Source organism: Dryobates pubescens, chromosome 32 (genome assembly GCF_014839835.1).
Source record: "Dryobates pubescens isolate bDryPub1 chromosome 32, bDryPub1.pri, whole genome shotgun sequence".
NCBI lineage: Eukaryota > Metazoa > Chordata > Aves > Piciformes > Picidae > Dryobates > Dryobates pubescens.
The window spans coordinates 8,714,401-8,740,178 of NC_071643.1; the positions used below are offsets into that span (position 1 = coordinate 8,714,401).

The 25,778-nt window shown below is 42.4% G+C and overlaps 1 protein-coding gene across 3 annotated transcripts in view; it reads left to right on the forward strand.

Moving 5' to 3' along the window:
- DOCK10 (dedicator of cytokinesis 10) overlaps nt 1–25,778 on the forward strand; it is a 137,690-nt gene that overhangs the window by 43,174 nt on the left and 68,738 nt on the right. For all 3 annotated transcript variants that reach the window (XM_054175530.1, XM_009897584.2, XM_009897586.2), the window contains exons 2-4: nt 11,185–11,304; nt 19,281–19,370; nt 25,387–25,469. In XM_054175530.1, the coding sequence (XP_054031505.1) occupies nt 11,185–11,304; nt 19,281–19,370; nt 25,387–25,469 (293 nt within the window). The remainder of the gene's footprint in view (nt 1–11,184; nt 11,305–19,280; nt 19,371–25,386; nt 25,470–25,778) is intronic.

Sequence of the window (25,778 nt, forward strand, 5' to 3'; positions counted from 1 at the left end):
GAATAGTGCTTGCCTGAAGTGGTTGAAACCTCCCAGGAAAGTATGGCTGGAAATCAAGCAAAGCCTGAATAGCAGCAGTAGGTCAATGGCCTGCCTGCAGGTAGGGAGGAATATAGTTGCGTATTTTTGCCTGTATCCTCAGGTAACAGAAGCTGAGTGACAAAGAACCTTTAAACTGTGATTACTAACCATCAATAAGATATTCTGACCTAGAATTTGGAGCACTTGTAATTGTGTGGCTATCACTTTAAACTGGAAGCAGATACTATGCCTGTTTCATCCAAGGCTTGTGCTTCACACTGCACTTCCCATGAGGAGCCTGGCTGTCCTAACATCAGGGACATAACTCAGAGTTTCAGGGGAATCTGTTGTGATTTCTGTTCTTTTCAAGCAGCAGACAGACTGAGATGGGGTCAGTGTGTCATTATCCTGTGAGCATATTTCTCAACAGCTTGTTTAGCCCTTAGGAAATATGGGCACACTTGGCTTTACTCTTTTGGCTTGTGACCTGTGTCTTTCTACCCAATATCTCATAACTGGAGCATGTGAAATCTTTGCCCTACAGGCACGTTTTGCTGTCAACCAGGAGCCGTTTGTTCCTGCGTGCATCAATCCTCTGCACCTCTGACAGTACAGATTCCATCCTGGTGTTAGCTTGTGCTGCAGCTCTAAAGCCTTTTGTATGTGGACACCTTATTCAAATCCTGTGTTTCTTAATAGACTACATTTAGACCTCTGTTTCCTGTAGCTGGGCTTGTATTATTTGCTGGAAACTCCTTTCTTTTTTATGTAAGACTAATTATGATCTGATTAGTTCTAATTGATTGTAGGCTGTTGATTGAACTCAGTGTGGTTGGTCAGATTTTTTGCTCTGATTTATGTTCTGTGTGTGTAAATAACTCACTCAATAGGTAATTGATTGGGGGAGGCTGTAGATGTCAAGGAAATGATTATGATTTTAATGCCTTTGTGACAGCTGAGTGTGTAATGCTCAGGTATAGCTGGTACTGATTTCTACAGAGAAAGCCTCTTTGGGAATACAATTATTTACTCAGGTCTGTAGCGTGGATAATATCTATAATTCATTAAGAGATCAGCAACTACAATGTAGGTAGAAGAAGGGAGATATTCACAGAGGCAGAACAGCACACATGAGATTTTTCCCTATGGGACAGTGACTTATTACTAAGGACTCTCTAGAAGTCAAATGGTATTTTTGAAGAGTTTATTCAGAGCTCATGCAAACATTTGTCAGTTGTTTTTGCTTCAGGGCCTTCTGAAGTGGTTGAGTCCCTTTCAGAAAATCTGTTTGCTCAGCCTAAATGGTCTAGGGCTTCATGCATGTGCATTTTCGTGTTTAAGTGAGAACAGGGACTGTAGTTTGCTTATATGTTGCAACTTCATAATCAGACTTAAAATATAATCAAAGTCTTTAGCATAAGAGTATGACCTAATGAACAGACAGAAGAGTTTTCCCTTAGGAGCATCTTGGGGGTTTGTTGTTTGTTTTTTAAGAACCCATGTACTCTAAACCCAAAGTTCACTAAAAGAAACTTTTCTTTTTAGAGTAAATAAACACATTCTTGAAGATAATTCTGTGCCATACAGGGTGTTTTGCACAACAAGCTGCTGTTCTGGCAGCAGCACAATTGTGCTGGATGAAGTTGGTGGAGCAGGGAGCACTTGGGCCTTTGGTCCTTCTGAGGCTTACACAGGTGACTCTTGGCAGAGTGCTCCATTTGCCTTCTTCACCCAGCTTGCAAAAGCAGAGAGGACTGGTTTGATCTGATCTTGTTGCTGCAAGTGGTTCTGTTGCTGCTGTATAGCTGCTGGTTGTGTCAGGGCTGGTCTTCTATCTTTGCTATAAGGTCATCTGAGTGCCATGTAAGGGCAAAAACTGGGAGCATCTGTTTCTGACTTAGATTTTCCTGAGATTACAATGCCTATATATGTAAAGTGTTACATGTGTGTGTGGTTTTGTGCTCACAGAGTCAGAAGTACTGTTTACATAAACATACTGAAATCTTAGAAACTTTGCTCAACTCCACTGTGTGCAGATTGCAGGATGGTTTCATTAATAGTCCTGTTTGTAACCCTGACTTTGCTGCCTGGGACCATGCTATAAAAAGCAAACATGAAGCACAGAGTGTTTGCTGAACAATTGAACTAGTCTCCTTCCAGCACCTGCTTTGTGGTGTCCAGGGCAGGACAATTCACTTCTCCCTCCACAGGGTGAAGCAGTCGCTAACGAGGCAAGTGGCTGGGTGCCAGGTCCTCTCTGCTCCCCCATAGCTCTCATCTCTTTGTCCAAGTCCTCTTCCAGTGCATCCTACCTGTCTGATGGTCTGTATCAAGACAAGTAGATCACATTTTGGCTTTTGCTTGCTTGCTCTGTGAATTGTTTTAGGCCTTTAAATAAAAGTTTTTGTTGCTATAACTGCACTTTTTTTTCGCTCCAGGTAAGGTCAGCTAAGGGGAGTGAAGTGGTTCAGTGTTGCCAGGTTAGAGGTCTGGGTAAATTAAACTTACAAATACAACCCTTAAAACACTTCACAAGACTTTCTTGGGTTTGCCCTGTGGTGGCCTATGGGCAAATAGTTAGCCTAGGCTTCAGAAATCCTTGCTATTCAGAAGGGGTCATTTTTGACATTCTGAAAAGGCAATACATCAAATTTAATCAAAACCCCAGCAGTTTCTTTTAGAGGTCTTGGTGGTGGTGTGGCAATGCTGATTTTAGTAATTTTCTGATTTAAGGAAATGTATTTATCTCCTTCCTGGAAAGGGTTTCCAGCTACTTCATAAACATGGAGAAGAAGGTTATTTTCTTATCTTAAGTATTTTGCAAACTGTATAGGTAGTTTTATGGTGGCAAGTGCTAGTCACTAAATCATAGAGTTATAGAATGATTTCAATTGAAAGGGACCTTTAAAGGTTATGTAGTCCAACCCTTCCACAGTGAGCAGGGACAGGTTACTCAGAGTCCCATTCAAGCTGACCTGGAATATTTCCAGGGTTGGGGCATCTACCACCTCTGAGCAACATGGTGATGCATATGTGTATGTGCTCCCTTACTGATTCAGAAAGTTGTGCAGGTGTCTGATCATGATGGAGGAATAGAATTCAGGAAACACTTAAGTCTTGTGTGTAGCCTGAAGCATCCCCTTGCTGAACCACCCCATCTGTGGGACTTGCACCCTTTAACCATCAGTGAGAGAGCTTTATGAGGCCTTGTGCTTTCAGAATTCATAATGAAAGCAGCAACGGATTCTAATGTGAGAAATAAAAGGTAGTAGAAAAGAGTAGGTCACTCCCAGTGCCTGAGAACAGCTCTCTGTGGTTTCAGCAGTCATAACCCTGGTCGCTGGCTGGTCACCTTGCTGGAGATGTTATGTGTCTGCATGCCACCAAAGCCTCTGATAGCTGCAGCTGGCCCAGCACTTAAAACAAACAGTGGAGGATTCATATATCAGACATTTCTTACATTGAATTCTATTATAATAACTTTTAAGGCTGGAAAATATGTAAAGTAGACTTTCATCCACAAAACAATAGTAGTTTCCAACCTAAGCAATTAGGATTCTTCCCAGTCCAGCTGTATTTGTACACAGTAAGTCTCATTTAGCCAAGGAAATCCCTTACTGGTGTCAATCAGGATTTTCTTGGAATAAAGAGGCTTTTAATGAATGAAAATGACTTTTCACTTTCTTTATTCTCAGCAGGATCTTCCACAGGTTTTCTCTGTGTTGCAGGTTTAAGCCTGGATGCCTTAACCATACATAGAGCTGAAAAGTCCTCCAAGGGACTTAGATGAGCACAGGAAATTGTAATCTTTTGTCATTTTATCCCATAAACCCTGCATCTGCAGAGTCAATTCGTCCCTATTCTGTCTCTGTCTCTCTCTTCCCAGCATGGATCTCCTCTCTTGCGATGTGGGGCAGGTTTGCACCCTGTCTCAGCCTGGGCAAAGCTAGCTGTGGAGCTGTGCCATTTGGCTTAGCTTGGGGGGGGATAGGGAGACCTGGGTGGGGGACTGAAGCCTGGTTTGTTGGAAGGGTTTTGGCTTAATGAGGTGGTTGTAAGCTGAAATGAGAATTTGTGTGCTTTCCATTTGTGTAAATAGTGTCAATATTTGTAAGCAGTATTGCCATTTAAACTTCCAGTTCTGTGAGGGGCGTTTTTATTTGGCTCCTTTGGCGAGGAGTAAAATACCTTTCTGTCTGCTCTAAAACTAAGACACTCTTGTTAAGCCAACAGGCACTACTGCAGTGCTTCTGGATCACTAGGAATTTGGGGGAGCTGAAATCTCTCTGTGATTCTTTCTGTGATGCTTTTTGTCTGTACCAGCATCTTGTGAGAACCAGCAGCCCCCTTAACAAAATTTATTAGCTTGTCGGCTTCACCACTGACACTGAAGAGTGTCTCAGTTGTGCTGGACAGCCCTGAAAAACTGGCTGGATCCTCTTCAAGTGCAATTCTCCAAGGTTTGCTGAAAGACATGAAAAATTAAACGTTTTTGGACCTGCTGATGAGTGTGGTTTAGGGTAGAAGGGAGGGGGTGCCACAGGAAACTTTCTTTGTACCACTACTTTAATAAATTTGTTGACTGTGAATCACAACCTGAGCCAAATGTGGCCTTTGTGACTTGGCCACAGTTTGGTGACTGTAAATGGATGCCTAAGAGGCCAAGCAATATAAAAATGGTCAGATCTAAAATATAAGGAGAGGCCATCTGCCTGCAGATTGTGGCTGGGCTTCTTTGTCCATGTTTGTAATTATAGTTATATTTAGAAATACCTTTTGCATACCTTGAATTTCCTCCTCTGTTCCTTAAAAAAAATCTGTAACACAGTGTAGGAGTGGAAAGAAAGGAAATCTGTGGGGTGAAAGCACATTGGGTTTTTGAGACCCTTCACTCCAACCTCAGCAACTTCTGGATTTTGGGGACACCATAACTGCAGCATGGCTGTGGTGTTTCTACTCACTGAGGATAGATGCTGCCCAGAGAACATTGGGTCATCTGGCTGCTCACCCATCATCTCAGCTGGTGGGGCACAAAGTAGGCACAAGGTGGGCCCAGTGCAGATGCCCTTTGCCATGGAAGTCACCCCAGGGATCCAACTGCTGTACTACCTGATGGTGAATAGGGATGTGTGTTGGTCCTACAAAAAAAGGCAGAAGTTTTGGTGGCTCCATAAAAGGCAAATTGTTTTCTAGCCTCAGCTCCTTTCAAGCAGCTGTGGCCTTAAAGCTGCTGGGCAGTCTGTATTGCACACATGTCTGAAAGGGTTAAATTCAGCCTTGCCTGTACACCTCCTCCAAAAGTCATGGAGCCCCAACTGTTCCTTAGCTTCACTTTGGACAGGCTTGGTAAAGAAATACTTGATTTAAATCGGCCCACCCCGGTGGAGTAAAATTAACTACATATATTAGCCATATAAAACAATTGTAAGCCATGTATGATGCCAGAGACAGTATTTAACTGGGGAAAGGAAAGGAGTGTGAAGAAGTGTGGAAAGGACTTCAGGTTGATGTCATCCCAGAAGGTAATTTAATTTGCTCTTGTGAGTTTTAGTAGAACTAGACTTGGTTAATAGGATCATTGAGAAGTCATAAAAATGAAGGAAGGCCATGCTGTTATTTCAGTAAGTATCCCTGTCTCCTGTAAGGCTGCCCGTTTCAAATGTCTGCTGGAATGAATTAGGATTCGAGACAAGCCATGGCTTGGATGAAACAGAAAATCAGTGTCCTGCTTGATGTTAACCATTCTGGTCATCACAATTCTTTTTACTCTTCTCATGTGCATGCATTAGATCCCCCCTGTCACGAGGATATTTTAGTTCTTGTTACTGAAGTCCATCAGCTTAAAGTCTTTTTGTGCAGCTGTTGCTTTAATTTTCTTCTTCCTGGCATGGGGAAGAGAAGAAATTAATTTAAACATCTGTGTTACATTTAATAACTTTTAGATACTCAGGATTTGGTGTTTGGGAATAATACATCATTGAAGCATTAGGAAATTGTTGTCATTTATTTTTAGGATGGGGATGTGCTTGGGATGGCTATCCAGAGAATATTGGTCTCAGTTACATCATTTCCTCCTTTCGTGAGTGTTCATAGAAATATGGTTTCAGGAAGATGATACAGAAGTCATTTTATCCTGTAATTATGAAGAGAAGAGGGGTGCTAGCATCAATGCACAATATCTGTGCAGCTGGAGGCAAGCCAGGTACCATATCTATTCCTGTAAATAAATTTGTGTGGGTCTTTTTAGTTATCATTCCTGAGAAAAGCAATGCTTTTATACCCAGGTGAGAAGACGATGGTGTCACTGGTGGAATCTGGGCTGTTTCTCCCCTGTGAAATTCAATGGTGATTATCCCTCTGGGGTGTTTGGTGTTCATTGAAGACCCCCTCACTCTTCAAAAGGAGTTTGGGAAAGTTAGCTCAACAACACAGAGCAACACAGCGCTTCAGGGTGTGAAGTAAGCCGTTCTGCTGTGCTTGTTGTAGCAGGTGAAGAGTTGGAGATGCCTTTTTACTAGATGTGTTCACAACGAGCTCGCTACAACTCCGTGTAATTCATTACTCACTCGAGACAGAGAACATAAAAAGCACTCTGAAAACGCGAGACAGTATAATTTGATCTTGGCACAGCTGGCTGGCTTGGGCCACTTCCAAAAAGAACAGACACATTAAACTGAGAAGAGGCAGCACTATGGTTATTAAAATAGCTTTAAATCAGCCCTACTCATCTACAGATCTCTGTGAGTGTTCATGAGGAGGAATTTGCTAATCTCAACACCACTGCTACTCTCTGCGTGTGAGAAGAGCACTGAGCAGTCATTCCATGCCTTCTGGAGATAAACTACCAACTAAATCAGCTGCTGCTCAGAATTGGGGTGCTGAGCTTTTCCAAATCCAGAATACTGCCTCTGCAGAGAATGAAGTCAGGGTCCACCTTGTCATGCAGAATTGATGAAGAGATGCATCACGTCCATCACGCTGTCCTGCTTGATGTTGGCAGGGAATGAATGAGGTTATCTCTGTAGCCAGTGTATTGACAAGGATGAGCTGTTGCATCTCTGGTTTGTGAGAGTTGATATTATACAGAATATTGCATTTTTAACAGGATTTTCCTGTTCTGCTAATAGAAGGAAGAACAACATTTGTCATTGCATCAGTAGGAAAATATTGAAGTGCTTGAACACTGAAAAGTTTTTGAGTAATTCTGTCGATGTCTGCTTACGTTTTGGATGAGTAAACTTTTTGCTGAGACTTCTCTGTTAACATCTGCTAAAAGCTTTCCATCAGATCATGCACTTTGCAGCACTGAGAACAAGGGAATTAGTGCTGGGAACAGCAATGTTCATATGCTCACTCTGCTTCTCTGCTTCAGGGTTTTCTCCAGTTGCATTTATGTCTAATGTGAACGACCTTGCAGCTGTCGAGGAGAAGTTTCCCCTGGGGTGTTTTGGGCAGCTTTCCAAGTGCTGCAAGTTTCTGAAGAGAAAAGAGAGGCCACTCTGTCATAGCTCACCCTGACTCCACTTGCATATGAACATCTGTGTGATGTTCATGTTGAAGGAGATTTAGCTGTGCTCTCCCCAACCTCACAGGGATTTCCAGGGGGAAGAAGAAATGTCTCTTCCTTCTGCCAGTCCCAGCAAAAAGGGTGGTTTCCGTTGCTGTAGAGAATGAGCAAATACTTGTATGGAATTCCCCTTTACTTGAAGAGAAGTTCCAAGATTTGTGGGATCCCCCAGCTCTTTCTTAGTGTATGACTGAAATGATAAAGTCTTAGTCGGTGACTTCAATAGGAAGGCAGCTACTTATGTAAGTTAGATATAGAATAGATATCAGTAGTATATTTTTCACAAGGAAGGTGGTGAAACACTGACAGCGCTTGCCCAGAGAGGTGGTAGAAGCCCTGTGCCTGGAAACATTCCAGGACAGAGCTCTGAGCAATCTGATCTAGTTGAAGTCCCTGCTCACTGCAGGAGGATTGGACTGGATAACCTTTTAAATGTCCCTCCCAACACAAACCATTCTGTGATTCTATCTCCTTAGCTCACTGTGCATTTTTTAATGAGATTTTGAAAGCTGACTTTGAATGTGTTTCCAGGGAGCATCTGACCTAGATTAACATTGTGTTGACACATCTCTGGTTTGGAAGAGTGGACATTTATAGTTTCAGTGGCACATCTGGCTTATTAAAACTTGAGATTTTTGCAAACCTCCCATCCAAACAGGGTCTGCTCTCAGAAGACAGGCTCTCAGTGTAGTCAGTGTATCACACGTTCTGCAGAAATCGTGCATGAAACCACTGCACAGGAAAATGCCTGCATGAAACACTCATGCCTCATAAATGTCAGCTTGTGTGTTCTCACTTTGATTTTCTTCTAAGTGGTTGCTGTAGGTTTCCTACAGAAGATGACAGTTGCAGTATTACAGGTTTGCTTTCTGCTGAGACTCAGACTGAGTGCACTTTGTTCAGAGCTGGGCATTGTTCCCAACTTGAGTGGTACAGCAGCAATGGTACATTCAGTGTGCACTGGGGTTTCTTCCTACTTTAACTTCTTGAAACTTATCTCTATATAGGAATATTTAATGAATATAAACAGTGGTAGATTTAATGAAGGAGAGTCCAAAACTTGTGGCTAATAGATACTGCAGTGACTCAATGTAACTTGAAAGGAAAGGGAGCCGTGCATGGTAAGATGCTTGGATGAGCCTATTGTGTTCCTATGGGGAACAGCAGACTGAAACCTTGCTGAAGAATATAGCTGCTAGGCAACCTGTGTGCTTCTTGAGCAGGACTGGATGTTAATGTGTCAACTGGCACTGGCCAGGATCAAGTACCAGCTTTGAACAGCTTAAGGTGACATAGCTGGGTCGATATGAAGTCTCATTTGTTGTAGCAGGGTGCCATGTCTTACCCTGGTATACAGTTCTGTCACAACATCTAAATTAGACTTTAAAGCTCTTTCTTTCCATTTGGGCCTTTTGTTTTTTTGAAGTGTTATCCCTCTAGATTTGTTTCTTTTCTCTGTTGAACAATCTCAAGCTTTATTCCAATTCAATCTCCCCTTCGTAACACTAAGACAAGACAGACAACTCTACTTGTACATCTCCAGATTCATTTCGGAAGGAATCTAGCCCAGTACCTGTGTGCCAGAACTCCTGTTTAGTTTATTCACACAGAGATATCTTCAGTGGTTTCCTGGGAGTTGGTTGTTAAAGGTACACCATATTTAGGTAGATCAAGTCTTGCATCTCTTTCCTCCTCCTACCTCATGTCCCACAAGTGATGTACATGAACCAGTTTCCTTGGGAAAGATCTTTCAAAACCTTTCAATTTATTACTGTTCTCTATTGACATGGTGGAGTCCCCATCCCTGGATTTGCTTAAAAGCTGAGTAGATGTGGTGCTGAGTAAGATAGTTTAGTGGTGACCTAGCAGCACTGGCTTAGTGGTTGGACTTGATGATCTTAAAAGTCTCTTCCAACTGAAACAATTCTATGGTTCTATGATCTTGTCTATCTTTTAGAAATCTTTACTGTCCCAGCCTCAGGAGATAGTGCTTTTGGCCTTTGGATGCTGAGTATTAAGGAGTTTTAGACATTTATTAACTCTTGACAAAGGAGACTAAGAGTTAAATGACTGAACTGACAGTTAATAGACTGAACTGCTGAAGGAACAGCTCCAACTTTTTAAATGTCCTCTCCGTCCTTGGAGATTTTAAAGACTCATCTGAACAAGTTCCCCCACAGCCTGACCCAACTTGCCCTACTTTGACCAGGGGGTTGGAGCAAGCTACCTGCTGCAGAGGTCCTGAGTCTGATTCCCACACAAGATGTTCAGCAGATGAGTAGCTTTCTAGGAACATGTGTGTCCCTGTGTTTTGATCTAGGGGTTTTTTTTGGCTCTGTTACTGATTCCTAATTAAACTTTTCATAGATGCATCTGATACCAAAGAGTATTCAACTTGGTATAGAAGGGAAACAGTGTTCACAAGGGCTGGAGAGAAACTCTGAGATGACTGTAATTACTGAATAAAACAGAACAGTCTAGAATGAAGCCCAAAGAGGGAGATACTTGTGTATTTGGACCATTACCTGTATAAATGAACCATATGTGAGTGACATACATAATGAAATCTGATGGGGAATCATGAGCTGGCCCATTGGAGAACTTTGGTTTATAGAGATGTGAAAGCTCTGCTTCACACCACAGTTTGGTTTAGGGAAGAGGGAAAGGGAAAATCTTATTCTGGATAGCACAGAGCAAGGGTGGTGGGAAAATACAGTTTACTTGATGTCCACCATTGCATCAGACTGAAAAAGTGTTCTGCAGAAGCATTTCTGCATTTGTTTTGCACTGGTGTCCTTTTTCTGTCTCACCACCTGCATTTCCATCCCTTCCAGCAGTTCTCCTGCCCTTTCTCATTAGTTTCTCTGATGCTGAAGTGTTTGGATTAAGCACATGTTGTCACTCTAATACATGACTCTTCGTTTAGTGTATTCTAGCGTGTCAGATGGGCTTCTTGTGTGACTTTACTTTTGATTGGCTGTTCCTATGATGGTTTCTTACTTTACCCTTGTTCTGGCTAATAATCATACTATTGTGATGATCCTAATCCCATTACTGACAAGAGAAACCATGGGAATGGGTGGCAGATAGTTTCTCCCAGGAGTAAAACCTTGAATTAATACCAAGTAAAACAATGAGGTGGCATTATCAAGCTACCATCACTTCAAGAGGCAGGACGGTGTAAAACAGTGAAGACATTAGTAAGGCACTTATTTTCAAACACAGTAGCTCCAAGTCATATCTACATTCAGATCAAATTGTTTCCATCTGTCTAAATACATGTTCTTATGGAGAGAGTATTCCTGAGAATGACACATAGGTTAATATGATGGGTTTGGTCTTTGTAAGGAACTGGCAGGTTGCTCTGGAGTTTTCAGATGGAGAGTGACTGTTAGAACTAGCCCAGCTTCCACTGTTCCCACAGGAGCTCAGCTGCATCAGGCTCGGAAGAATGGGGAGGAGGAGAAGAAGTTGTTCATACTTGGGTGTCAAAAAAGGAAAAATGCAGCAGATCCTGGTTTTTGAAGGGAGTGGAAGGTAAATTTGAGTGCAGAGACATTACCTGATCTTTTTTTTCCTTCCTTTTTCTCTCACAGCAGGAAAAACCCAAACTCTTGGAGCCTTTGGATTATGAAGCTGTTATCACAGAGATTGAAAAAAATCTTGGGGATAACCAGTTCAAGGACCTGATATTATTCCCCGACGATGACTTTTCAGTAAGTACAAGGCAAATGTGTGTCACTCTTTCGCATAGGTTTATCTGTTCATTTATTTATTGAAACTTCATTGCTAGAGGGAAAGCCAGGAGTTGCCCAGGGGCTCTCTAAGATGTTCCTAATTTATGTGTAATGATTTACTTCTACCAGATTAACTCTGGTTTTGCCTCTGACGTTTGTTACATGAGTGAATTTACTGTTCTGGTTTGGATGAAGCTCAAAGATCTGATCGTCCCTAAATATATCTCAGGAACTAAGAAAACCTATTATTCCATGTATTTGTCTGTTTGCTCAACACAGGGGTAGTCTGGCCAGTGCTGGAATCTCACCCTACTATTATGATCCAATTTGTTCACACTTCCATAACTTATACCCAGTCTTTCTGATCCTATGCTTTTTAACGGCTGCTGGAATCAGCCTATGATTCCCAGCCTTCTCCTCAGAGTCCTTTTTAGATGATAGCTCTGATGTATTTCCAAGCTGTGCCATTGTTGTTATTAGAACAAACTGAATCCAAATGGGCTTGATTTCTGTTTGATTTTGAAGTTGTCTTCAGTTCTTCTCCAGTGAAGTTTGGTATCTGGCATCCCGAGAGGTGAAGGGTGCTAATGCAGGCTCTCTTGGTGGAATGCTGGCAAGCTGTAGAGAAATGGAGAACCTGAAGTCCAGGGCAGCCTTTGGGCAGCTGGGCAAGCAAGTGGCCAGGCAAGTAAACTGGCAGAGTGCCTGCATCTTCAAAATCAACCAATCCCTGTAAAAGATGTAGGTTTTGATGAGCAGGCATTCTCTAATGGAAATGCATTTCAATTTGCTGTGTGAGGGCTCTTCCCATCAGCTCACAGCACTGCTGCTCTCCAGTGTGGCCCACTTAATCGAATCCACTGCTTTGTTTCACTAAATGGCTCTATTTCCTTGGTGGCATTAACTGATTTAATATGCTCATGGGAGTGAGAGAAAGCTAAGCAGAGTAGGTTTCCTCCTCATCGTTAATTCCTTTATCCATTTTGCACATTTGTGGATTTATGAAATTGAAATTTAGCATTACAAAGGCGACTAGGCACACCGTGTGCTGTCACAAAGCCCCTGAGCCCCTTGACTTAGAGTAACTGAGCTGAAGTCAGTGGAGCAAACCCTTTGGGTGAAGGAAGAATCCTGTCCCTACTGCTCAAGACCTGTGTCTGTCAAACCTTATTTTCATATCCTTATTTTCATTTCATTTCAAGCAGCTGCTGCTTGCCTTTTAGTAGCTACTTCTAGTTTGTTTCCTTTGTTATGTGCTTTTAGTAGCTACTTCTAGTTTGTTTCCTTTGTTATGTGCTTTGATGCACTTCTGTGAAATCTATTTAAAAACAAAAAGATGAACAAGACTTAAGACATGAGAGAGGTGCCTATGGAGAGAGGTGGTCTGTACTCACAGAGGAGCAGAGGCAGTGGTTGGTAGGGTCACATCCTTGCAATAAACCCATCTCTTTCTTATCTTCAGCTCAGTAACCAGAGCCTGTGCCCCCAGACAGGGCTGCAGAGGTCTCAGAGCAGACAGGATTTTAAGCTGCAGAGCATCTATTTATAGCCTTGCTGAAATGTCACCTGTGCACCAAAGCCTGGGTCAGCCATCTGAGTAGGAAGAGATCCATGGCTGACTGGATTAGGAGGAGCTCAGGCTGGCTCTGAGTGTTATTTAATGTGATAATGCTCCAGGAAATGGTGAACACTCCTGTTTAACTCCTAATGATTACAGTTTCCTCAGACATCGTGGCTCGATGTCAGTGCAGCCCCTGTCTGTTAGCACATCCCATGGGAAAAAGTCTCTGCAGAGTGAAATCCTACCCAAAGAGTCAACTGAGGAAGGGAACATAAGAAAAAATGTGCTTTTTAATAATGATTGCCTGCTTCTAGAGCTGTAGTACTCACCACAGGCACAGGATATGGATCAGTTATCATTGGAGGTGCTCTACTGTCTGGTCCTTTGTTTCGTCTCACAATTGCTTTTATTCTTTGAATGCAATTTTGAATGCAAAGTTTGAATTTCCTTGTTGCTGTCATATAAGCTGACACAGGGAGATGATTTAATTAGCAGCAGCATCAGTTTTCGTGCAGCTTCTGGACATATTAAACTGAGATAAAATTATTTTACTTCTATAAAAACCTAGAGATGGGCATCCAGATGGCGTGGTCTCAACAGAAAACCTGAAAGCAGCAGCAAATAATTCTTTGCATCTCCTCCAGAGTGTCTGGTTGTTAGGGTTTAGACTTGTGCTCTTGGGGAGGAAGAGTGGATTTGGGATTTCCTGACTGATGTTCACCTTGGAGACAAAGATCAGTGTTTTCCTAGCTCTCTCCTTCTCTATTTTGTCCATGTTCACTATTTCTAATTGTAACAATCCCAAACATTTTTTCTTACAAATGAAAAGAAAGAAACTCCATCATTTTTTTTCTTACTGTATATGCAAGCTAAGTATTTCCTACGCTGCTCCATAGGAAGATCAGTGAAGGCAGTTGTTCTTACATGACTTTTGTGGGTCATTTCCAGGATCTTAGGAGAAGTCTGTGGAGCAGCAAAGAAATCTGTGAATCAATGTGAACATGGTAGACTGTCCTCCTTCATCTCCCTGCGTGTCAACAGAAGAATACAAGATGTAGATGTTACAAAGATGCATTCTCTGCTTTTACTCCAGCCAGGGAAAAGATACTTTAGTCTTTTTTGTAGTCGTGCTTAATAATCCTTTAAAAAAGCCCAAAACATCGATTCACATCACTTCCCCTTCTTATTTTCCTAACAGTGTGTTGCTTGCTGACTTTCCTTCTGCCTACCCCAACTCTAATTGAGCTTTGAGAAAAAGCATGTCAGCTCAGGGTCATTTTTCACCCACTATCCAGATCCTGCGAACTAATTGTCCTTCTGTTGCTGTGCTGTGACTTAATGGCTATTGGACATTTCTGCAGCAGCACAGCAATTGTGTGCAGGAAGGATCTGCAGCTTCACCAGAGCTCCCTGTCACATCTGCATGAGCTTGCACTGTGCTTCTTGGTGGTAGTAAGAGGGAGTTGAGTGTCTTCCTGTTGCTGTCATGAAAACACATGCTTGATGGCATTGCTGATAAGTTTGCAGCCTCACTCTTGTGTTACTATGATCCATTCACCTTCTGTCCCAAGACCTGGTCACACTCTCCTGGGAGAGCTGGTATTCCTATTTCTCGCTTTTCTCCTCGAGGCCATGACAGCCTCCCTCAGATTGGTCTCTCTCTCACCTTTAACCTTTCACATCTTAGTCTTGCACAGATTTATTGTCATCTATTTCTACTTCTGCTCCTAGGTTCCTTCCATGTATCCAAGGAGAATGCTTCCTATAGCCTATCATGAGTATTTTTTAATCCTTTTTTTCAAGTCACCACCCTTAGAAAATTCACTGAGCCCCCAGAGGTCTGTTCAGATCTCTCCAGGATTTCAAGTCTTGCATAGAATCATGGCAATAGACTCAGCATGCCTTTGCTGATGCCTTTGTTTCTGTGGAGGTTAAGCATGTTAACAATATGGTGATACATGTAATTGTCATGGAGAGAGAGCTGAAAGTATTTTAACAGACACTTCAGTTTGATATGGTATAAAAACATGCAAAACTCTCTGGGTCCTGAAAATTTATTCCTCCTTCTCTCCCCACATACTGTTTTTTAAAGCTCTTTGATAAGTGGAACTTGGACTTTATTAAGCTAATTGTATCAGTATGGTTGAATGTCTGATTTGAACCTGCCATAGAAATAATAATTCCTTGCCTAAATTTGAGACAAGATGGCAAATTTCACCTGTGTAATGCAAAACCTGTTGAAGTTCAGTCTGACATTCTCCTGGCTCTTTGGGCTTTTGAGAGGCCACCTAGGTGCTTTCCAAGTGTCATAAAGGCCTTAAAATAAGACATGAGTTGTGTGGTGCTGACAGTCTCCATCCGTGCATATTTGGGTGCTTCCAGGCTTCTATTTTTTACCTCTGAACAGGGAAGAGTCAAGACTGTGAAACCTCTGCTACCTAGATGTTGTGCAGGGACTAACATTGTTAGTTCGGAGGCAATAGAATCAGATGAATCTTTAAAGGGAGATGGCAAGAAGAGATAATGATGTTATCTCTTCACATGAAGCAGAGCATGTGTGCCACAGGGACAGCTCTAAGAGCAGGACTTGGATCTTCCTTGGAAATAACCCTGTAAACCAGTCTGTTATTCATGAGATCAGAGAGTTACAGTCAAGAGATCATGGGTTCTTTGTGTAGCATATGACTTCTCTCCCACTTTCCCATGTGATAGGCAGCGTCTGCTTATCCTTAGAGAAGCAAGAATCAAGTCCATTGTTATCATGGGTAATAGGATATGGCTATCCTTGATGTGCAAGGAAGAGGAGCAGCAAAGTGAGAGGTATTTAGAGTTGGAGGCATGTGCTCCAGCTCTAAATAGAGAGAGCTAAAGCAGTTAGCAAAGCAATCACTGAGTGGGCAAAGCACTGCCTCTCACACCTAACATTGTTTGGTGAGTGATGGGGCAAAATCTGCCCTTTAAATATACTTTGAGATTGCTTTCCCTTCTCTTTGCCCTACACTCTGACCTCTTCACTGAGCTCTGTGCTAGCACAGCAGCCAGCAGCCCATCTGGAGACCTGGCAACAGCATTTACATGGTGGCGTTTGTACCGCAGAGTTGCACCTCATCTTGCTTTGAAATTGGATGGACTAACTCCTTGCAGGTTTTCGTCACGTTAAGTAAATGTCCTATACCCAGATGAAAATGGGGCTGAGCAGCTTTTCTTTAGACAGATGGAACCTACCTGTTAACACAGAGCAACATTTCTGCCTGTGTGTGGTTAGCTCTCAGAAGGGCTGCCTTTTCAGGAAGTAAATATGATCGGGGTTGATGCATCTGTCTGAAGACCTAACCACTAGCAACATGTGCTCAGGCTAAAAGCGGTCTGAAATGTTTGAAGTAGCTAATGGAGTTTGAGCTACATTTTCAGACGCTAAACTCACTGTGTCGCTGGGACATAGACACTGTCTGAAAACACTCCTAATCAATTGTTGATAAAGAGCAATATTAACTTGTGGCTTTCACTGTAGAAAGTGGATGTAGCAAGCAAAGGCCTTAATTAAACTGCACCTTATCAGTAATCTAACACATGGGGCCATCAGGTTGAGCGAATGGGACATAAATGCCAGAAATCCTTGTTGGATAGGGGGTAATTATGCAAAATAGATTAAAAGTATAATTCAGAAGAATTAATGGTTTGGGCTGATAGCTGCATTATTTGATTCTCCCAGTTTGCATGCACAAATGAGATCGTTTGCCTCTGATTTGAGCAGACAATTGCTATGATTGCCCAAACATTGCAAAATTAAGCTGTATTCAAAGCCCATTTATAAATGCTGGATTGTCTAAATAAAGCCCTTTTTTAGTGTTATTTTTTTTAAATGGCCATTTCAGAAGCGCTTTGTGGTTGAAATGTAGTTGTTTTCCAAAGTAAAAAGGTTTTGGTGAAGACAAGGTTTACCTGATCTGCCTGTAAGAGCGTTTCACTTTGGAAGCAGTCGGCGATGGACCGGAAGTGATTTTGTGGCGAGGCTTCTGCAGTGCAGTGGTTGAGCGTTCTCAGAAGGGAAGTGCTTTGTTCTTTTTGCAAACAAGCTTAAATATAGCAATTCACAAGATTTTCAATGTCCCAATTCTAGGTAAAGAAACCTATGATATGCTTTGGCAAGCTCTCAAAGGCAGCCAGCTTTGCTTTCTGGTTTGCATGACTGTTTCATCAAGTGCAGTCTTGGTGAGACTAAAAGTGAGTTGCCGGTTGTGTTCTTTTTAACAAGCTGTATAAGGCACAATGACCCCATTAAGGCAAATTTTAGCTGTCTTAATTGGTGGGTTTTTGATACTGGTTGGCAAGAATGACTAGACTTGATGATCTTAAAGGTCTCTTCCATTTGAAATGACTAGATAATTTTATAAGTGTTAAATTAGGTTAAAAAAAATCTTAGTATATGTCTTTAAAAAAAACCAATGAAGTGGAGAGTATCTTCTGTGTAATACATGGAGCAGATAAATTTTGTTATGGGCCAGCAGAAGAGGTGGTTGGTCTCTGCAGCTTAGTCATCATCCCCATAGGGCCAGTGAGGGGTATAGGGTGCATCACACATCTCTTTGGTCTCCACCCTGCCTTGGTCTGGAGAGAGCAGCTGATCAGTGGCAATGATATCATGGAAGGATTGTGTGTGTGCTTTGTGGCTGCTGCTAGGGAGAACTCTGTCATGGACCTCAGGAGCACCCATGGGTTTTCAGCTGGGCTCAGGCATTGCTCCTTTGTGTGACTACTTCAAAAAAGACACTTAAAATGTCACGTACGTGTGAAGTAAAAGTAATGAAGCACATTCTGGAGACTGTGGATAGTGCTGGGAAGTCCCTACGCAATCAAGGATTCAGGCATCTTCACTATTACTAAATATGGCCTGAAAATTCATACTTCATCTGCTTTTACTCATAACCCAAACAATTGTGTAAACCTCCCCTGCACACAGGCTTTGGTAAGGCAGCTGGGTAGAGTCCAGGCACCCACATCTAGGAAACTGCGCTTAGTTTGACAGAAGAAACCAGGGTTTTTTACTTCGTGGTGTCTACAAGGCAGCATTTGTTGTTCATAGGATCAAAGGCCTTTTAATCACATTGTATCCTGAGCTATTCAGGTGAAACACAAAATGTTTGGGGAATCCCATGATGTTTGTATCACATTTGAGGGACACATGCATTTATTTCATAATTAGTTATATGGAATGGGGTGGGGAGGATCAGAGTGGTCCAGGAAAGCCGTAAGGAAAACTGCAGTCAGTGATACCCAGGCAATTGTTATGTAGAGTTTGAGTGCTTGGGTTTGTAGAAAAGAAACATCCCTTTTTAGTCTGAGACTGTGGATTATTGTATGCCATAGACCTTCCTCTGGAAATCATGTGCCTTCCTGAAAAGGAAGAGAAAATGAGCTTGGGAGATCAGATTCGTCTTGACTTCAGTCCTTTGTTGTCTTGAGTGGTGGGGTTATTCCATTGTAACAGAGAGCATTATTGGGTCTGCTGGGGTTTGGGTTTGTTTGTTTTCCTCTCTTACAGCAAAGAAAAGGAGTCAGTCAGATCTCTGGATTAATTAAAAATGCCCCAAGACCTCCTCCCATGGCTTTTGCAAAGTGGCAGCCTTGCCTAACCTTGGCATGGAGGTCCTGGGTCACAGAGAGGAGCACTGCTGGCAGCCCAGGCCTCTTATAGGCCTGGTGAGAGCTAAGAGAAGCTTGACTGCCCATGGAGACCTGCTAGATGTCCACTTCTTTCTGTGGTTTCCAGCTGTGGGGCCTGACAAGGCAACTCATTCAAAAACTATGGCTTCATTTGGGCAGTGTCTGTTGAGTCTGACAGAAGGTTGTAGGACGTATCAGGAGTTCCATGGGAGTCTTGCTCTGCTGTCTGCAGCTGCAGATGGAAATGCCCCACTGAGAAGCTGTTGCCTGGTTCCACTTGCTTTCTGACCATCAAGCTGCCCTGCTTCTCTTCTCTTTCCAAAGACTCAAAGCTTAGATCTGCTTCACATTCCTGGCTGAAAGGCAGGAGATGCAGAAGGGAAGCAGAGGAAGCTGATAATACTGTTGGATTTGGCCTGTATTTCTGGGAGAGGATGTAAGGAAGAGCTAATTACTTCTTTTTATCAGAAAACTCAGACTGTAGCAAGTTTGCTTGGAAGAACTTTATTCCCAGAGCACCACTCTAGCTTGTGATTAATGCTTTAGCTGATAGCACTGAGTATCGTGTGTGGGCAGGAGCTGGGCTGTAGTGGTTGGTATGCCTGTGCATTGGCTGCATGACAGATGGAAAAACACAAGCCAAAATCATCAGGTTCTTAACCTATTCATGACACAAAGCTGCTGCTCTGACACTGTGACTAATTTCCCTTTTTATGTTGTTTCTTGCCAGACAGACACAATTTCACTGGAAATCAGGACGCTGTATCCTTCTGTACCTGAAGATGCAGAACAAAGAGCAGAAAATTTGTTTGTTAAAGAGGTAAAAGTCTTTAATTTGAAATGAACTGAAGAGTTTGGGAGAGTTGTTCTGTGATTGCAATGAACTTTTTTTCTTTTCTCATTATTGAGGTGATTTGAATCACCTCAATAAAGGTTTGAATTTTGGAGGCAAGAATGAGGGGGAGGGCTGATAGCATATCTGCAGGTGCTTGTTCTGAGATGTTTGTAGCAAGAAAAATTGCAAACACGGTGAACTAGCCTCTCATATTTTCCAGCTGCATTCCCTGACACTGCTAAGCCACCAATATTGATGTTGGTATTTTGACATGAGTGTTAATCACTGGTGGTCTGAATGCACTTTGTACTTGGAAAATATTGGTATCTTTCCAAACCAAGAACTATTTGACACTGGTTTAGACTCTTAGAGTTATTACAAGGTATGTGTCTTATTTGGAGGTGTATGTGACAGCTATCTGAGGAGTGGTTGCAGTGTGAGGGATATGTAAGAGTTTATATTTATTGTCTGTTCTCCCATGGCTGTTAGAGCTCCACCAGGAGTCATTACAGAATCTTGTCATGGTGGGTGTTGGAAGTGACCTTTGCAAATCATTTAGTCCAGCCCTCCTCCTACAGAAAAGTCACCCAGAACAGGTTGCCCAGGACTGCACCGTACAGTCAGGTTTGGAATCTCTCCAGAGAAGAAGACTCCACAACCTCTCTGGGAATCCTGGTCTAGTGCTCCAGCACGCTCACCATAAAGTTTTCCCTTGTACTCAGGTGGAACCTCCTATTTTCATTTGTGCCTGTTGCCCCTTATCCTGTCACTGGGCACCACTGAAAAGAATCTGCCCACCATCCTCTTGATCCTCCCCTTCCTTTAGATATTGATAAGCAATGAGAAGATTCCCCTCTCAGTCTTTTCTTCTAAACAGCCTCAGGTCTCAGCCTTTCCTTATTAGAGAGATGTTTCAGGCCCCTCATCATCTTTGCAGCCTTCTATGTACCTGCTCTACCTTTACAAAAGCCTATAGCTGCAGTGTTTTCATACCTGCTCTCAGATTTTAGGAGAAGATGACTCTTCCTGCTGCCCCACAGTCACTGGTTTTACCATTCTGGAAGACACTGAAGGTGTTGGCTGCACTGTTCAAAGGAATTTAGATGCCTTCTTGAACCTTCCCTGTCTTTCACTAGAGATGTACATTATAGCTGAGCATTTACATTACCAAAACCGATCGTTGGAATCAAATTTCCAACCAGCTTCTGTAAGGGATTTAATTCCAATTCAATCCAATTAGAGACTTATTATTAGTCTCTAATATGTGTGTACTCTGCCTTTTCCCCTCAGATTGGGGTTTTTCAAACCTGGCTGCCAGGTTTGAATGAGTGTGGGCTCTTTCTTGTGCACTGTAACTGCAGGATAGTTTGTGGAGGAAAAGACAGATGCAGCTAAACACAGAGATTATTAAAAATTAGATCTAAAATTAGACAGAAAAGGTAGCTGTTGAATCACATGGAACAAGACATTTTCCAGGCTGGCCCTATTTCTCTTCAGCAGGTCTAGAAGGAGCAATAAAACCTTCTTGCCAGCTCAGATTGCCTGAACTTTGCCATCTTTCTTAATCTGACAGGAGGTTTGGGAGGTAACACAGTTTGTGGCATTACCTACCTTTTCAGAAGCCTTGCTGCCCTTTCAGCACTTTGGGGTGTGCTCTTTGAGGTTCTACAGGCTGCAAGGCCAGCACTGTGCTCATGGCTCTGCATAGAAAATGATGGGTCTAAAAATGGAATGTGATGCACAGGGCCTCAGAATCGTTAGAGCTGAGCATTATGAGGGGAAGCTGCTGACAACCTGGTAAAATACATATTGAGCACATGTTATTAGCTTCCTTTGCTACAGCAGTGAGCCGAGGGGAGGGGGAGAGGAGAGCAAAGCAATGGAAAAAACCAGTACTACAGAGCTAAGCCTGTGCATAAAATAGTAGCAGGGTAAGACCCTTTTTGAAAGTAGTAATGAGTATATTCCACTTTGTCCCAAACCCAAAAGCTATATATTAACCCTTTGTCCCCAGGAAAAGGATGGCTTCTAGTCCAAAATAAAGTAAACCTGAGTACAGGGTGCTGTGAAGATCTGTGGTTGTAGTCCACTGCAGCAATTGCACAGATCTGTTCTGACCCAGCGGCAATCTCTGGTGTTCCAGGCTGGCATTCAGTGCTCCTGGAGAGATGAGAGGCCTTCTTACTCTTCAAGAAGGACAATGAGGGGCTGAAACATGTCCAAAGAGGAACAAAAAAGCTGGTGAAGAGCCTAGAGCACAAGTCCTCTAAGGAGTGGCTGAGGGATCTGGGGTCGTTTAGCCTGGAGAGAAGGAGGCTGAGGGGAGACCTTGCTCTCTACAACTCCCTGAGAGGAGGTTGGTCTGAGGTGGGGATTGGTCTCTCCTGCTGAAACTGTAAAATGAAAATTAAATTAAGGAGACTTGAATAAGTAAATGCCCTAAGTGTCTTTTATAGGATGCAAAGACAATAAATACTTTATGTTGTGATTGAGTAATGTCTGAGTCCCTCCAACATATACCTAATTGTTAGGTATATTCTAAAGATATTACTTCGATAAGCAATTGGAAGGCTCTGTGAGCAATGTCATGCCTATTCCCATCACAGGGCAAAGCAAAGAGCCATCTCTGCAGCTTCCCCTACAGCTTTGTGGCCACATCAGCTCTGGAAGGTCTTTGCCTTCAGCTTCCAAGCTCTTGCATGGCCTTCTCTACTGTTCAACATCTCCTGCTTCCCACTTCAGCAACAGCCACTCCTCAAGCGTGAGTGAGGTGACATTTTCACTGCAAAGAGCCCAGTTGTTCCACAAAGTACTTTGATCATCTGTGCATCTGTGTTTCTGAAGACCACATACCCAGCACTCTCTTAGTGATAATATATGCAGGGGAGTTGTTTTCAAACATTCCAAATTGTGTTTTTCATTCATGTTTCTTTCACTTCCCATTCCCTTTTCTTTTTCCCCTCCCCAGAATGTTACTTGTGTTGCAGGGTAAATATATGTATTTTTTTATTTATTTATTTTAAGTGGCTCTTTCACTTGGTAGCCATCACCCTGTCATCACCAGAACCACAACTAGGAAGCTACAGGTGGAAAAAGCTTACAGGCCTGTCTGGATCTCTAAGGAAAAAATAAACCAGCTGGGCAACAAGAAATAAAGAAATTGCCTGGATATGATAGAGTCCTTGGGAGTGGGCTGTGCAGCCTGCCTGATCAACAGTGCAGGAGAAATGTGCCAGGCCTTCCACATCCCAAAGCATCCATTTCTCCAGCTGTATTTCTTCTCCCCCACAGTCTCCTTAAACTCCACATCCCCTATACTCATGCCTCTGCTCTTTGCCAGGACCATCTCTGGCCTCTTGGTGAAATCTCTGCCTCTAGAAATGTTTTGCTGGCTCCTCAGAAGTCAGGTTTGCATGTATTTCTCCTCACTGCTAAAATTCAGGCTCCAGCAATAACTTCTAATTACAAATAAAATTATTAAAATCCACTAGAGTCAGCCAAAGGGTTTGGGTTGTCATTGGGATATTGTGAAGAGAAAATGCTGTTCTGTTTGGGGTGGTTTTTTACCTAGATCTAGTTGCTGTGGATAGAAGCAACAAGCTCATTCAAGACCAGTGTTAGCTGTGGCTTGCCTTGTATGAATTCAGTGACTGATACTTGAATGTGCTTCTTGTCCCCTTTGAGTTTTGTTTTGATTAGCTTTTTCTTAGAGGAGCACAGTAAACCTTTAGAGTTATACATTAAAATACTGTGGCCTGCTCTATGTTATTCAGAACTGTGCTTTTGAACACATCAGCCTATAATGCTCACAATCAAAGCCTGCATTGAGAATTCTCTGTGGACTTTAATTGCATCTGTTGAGGAGATTACTAAATAAAGAAAGTACCACAGGGAAGAAGTGGTCATTTCTATAGAAGATGCAGTTGGTCTTTATATTTCCAAGCAGACACTGAATGAAGTGTGAATTGGAGGGTCTATGCACATCCTCACAACATTCATTGAAGGAGCTGTCCGTGGCCTCATGGAGTATAGGGTCTATGTGGATCCTCTAAGAGCATTCTCAGAGCCCAGGTGACTATCTAATAGTTGAACCAAAATTTTGATCATGCAACTGCAAGAGTGACCAAGTTGTTGTATGAAGATTCACATAACAGGTTCATTGTTGTTCTGTTTCTCTCTATTCAAAGGCAGAGTGCAAATGACTTTGGAGTGGTGTAGGACCACATGGTTGTCAGTGGTAGGCTTTGGGCCTGACCCTGCTAGGTGCAGTTAGTCACAGTGCAATAGCATTATGTTAATTCCCAGAGAATATGTTGTTATTTCATGTTGTCTGATGGTCACAGTTTACCCTGCATCCTGTAGGATAATGAGGTTTTGCATCAGACCAAGATGTAGAAGCTAGATGTACATGAGATGCGTTCACTGCTGACTGTCTTTCATTGTGCTCAGTTCAGTGTCAGGGTGGGAGAGAAGCGCCTGTAAATATCCCTTCACTTCCATGCTGCCTTTTCCATCTCTAAAACAAATAAAGCTGTCACAGAAGACTGTGACCACACCCAAGATGAATTCCTGAATTAATTTATGGCTGCATATTCTACATGTCTTCCGTGAGATTTGAAAGGGGAATCTGTTAAACCAGTGCTGAGTAATTCAGGAAGCACCACCACTGAGTTTTCAGCCTATCTCACTTTCTGCTCCCACAGACTGATAATCTCATCTCTGTACCCCTTTGTTGCCCTTTCTTCTACTTTCTCTGTGTACTTTTGGTATTTAAACATTTTTGATCTATCCTTTATTCCATTCTCTTTGCCTCCTGGAATCCTTCCCATGCCTTTCTGTGAGACTCTCTTCCCTGTTCCCACCTCAGATGCCTTTCAGTGCTGCTGCTTCTTTTTCTGCTGTAGATCTCCACCATCTTCCTTCCTGATGTGCCTCCTGTTTCCTAACAGGGTAAATTCTTCAGCATACTGTACAAATTTCATAGAATATTTTGGGTTGGAAGGGGACTTAGAGATCATCTAGTCCACTAGACCAGCTTGCTCAAAAGCCCCATCTAACCTGGCCTTGAACACTTCAGGGGAGGAATATGACATATCTTTACCCAGTTTGTGTTTTACACTCTGTAGTAAGAATCAGTGGGAATTCTGACAGTGTGTCATTTTTCTTATTGTAGATGTGTGCCTTAGCAATAACTGTAGATATCTCATGGATCTTGTGGCCTTTTAAAGTGTGGTGCTGTCTTCAATTGCAGTGATCAAAGTCCTGCATCAAATAAATCAGTTCCTCTGGTCTGTTTGACAGCACAGCAAAGCCCTTTGGTATGGTTTTCATCCAGATCTGGTTCTCTTCTTTAAGTGAGATTGATATATTAATAATGATTTCAACAGAGGAATGCAAAAGTAGCAAGAGTGTTTTTAGGAAAGAAAAACTGCAAGGAGATGATGACTGAGCAAATTCAGTGTGGAAATGAAAATGAGACTTGTGAGAAATGATGAATCCTATTAATACGTTCTGGGGTGTTATTAGGAGGTTGAGTATCAATCCTTAAGAGCAGAACAGGAAGAGAGCTTCTGCTGAAACAAGGGGAAATAAAAGAAGTAGGACAAATGTAGTTAGAAAGCAATGAGGCAGGATGCAAACAAAAATGTGTAAGTAATGTCCATGGAGAAAGTCAGACCTAAACTGTGCAATGTCTTTTGAGGCAGTAGTGATACAATTTGCTTCCTATAGAGCGGATGAGAATCAGTAAAGCATGTTAAACTGCTATCAGTCCTCTCCTCCATCATGAGTGATTCAGTGTGGTTGATTTAAAAGGGAAATTGTGCTTCAAAATGTGGAAACATATGAATAGCTTTCCTTTAAGAGCTGTGCACCCAGCTATGAAAGAGAAGAATCTCTGCCTTCTAGAACAAAGGACTCCCTCGGGTCCTTTCTAGTTCTCTACCATTCTTGGCTCTAACCAGTCGTAGTAATCCTCTTGTTGTTTGTTTTTTCTCTTTAGGCTTGTAAATACTACAATTCCCAGTGGCATGTTGTGAACTACAAATACGAGCAGTATTCAGAGGACTTCCGACACTTACCGCAGTAAGACCCTAGCAGAAGTTCTTCTTTTTTTTCTTTTCATTGTTCCCTGCTAGCTTTGTGTCATTTTGCTGAGCTTTGCCCATATTTGCACTCTCTTCTGTCTCGTGTGCTCTGCTTGTTTTACAGTGCCTTGCATTTTTAAAAAGGGGAAGAAAGGTCCTTCAGCAAAAGTTCAGGACTCTGCAGAATTCACCAGTATCAACAAACTGTTAGTGCTGATTCAAACGCTCCGAGGCGTATTTGCGTATTCAAAGCACAGTTGATACAGGAAAGCTGGCTCTCCCTTTTCCTTAATAATGCATAAATGTC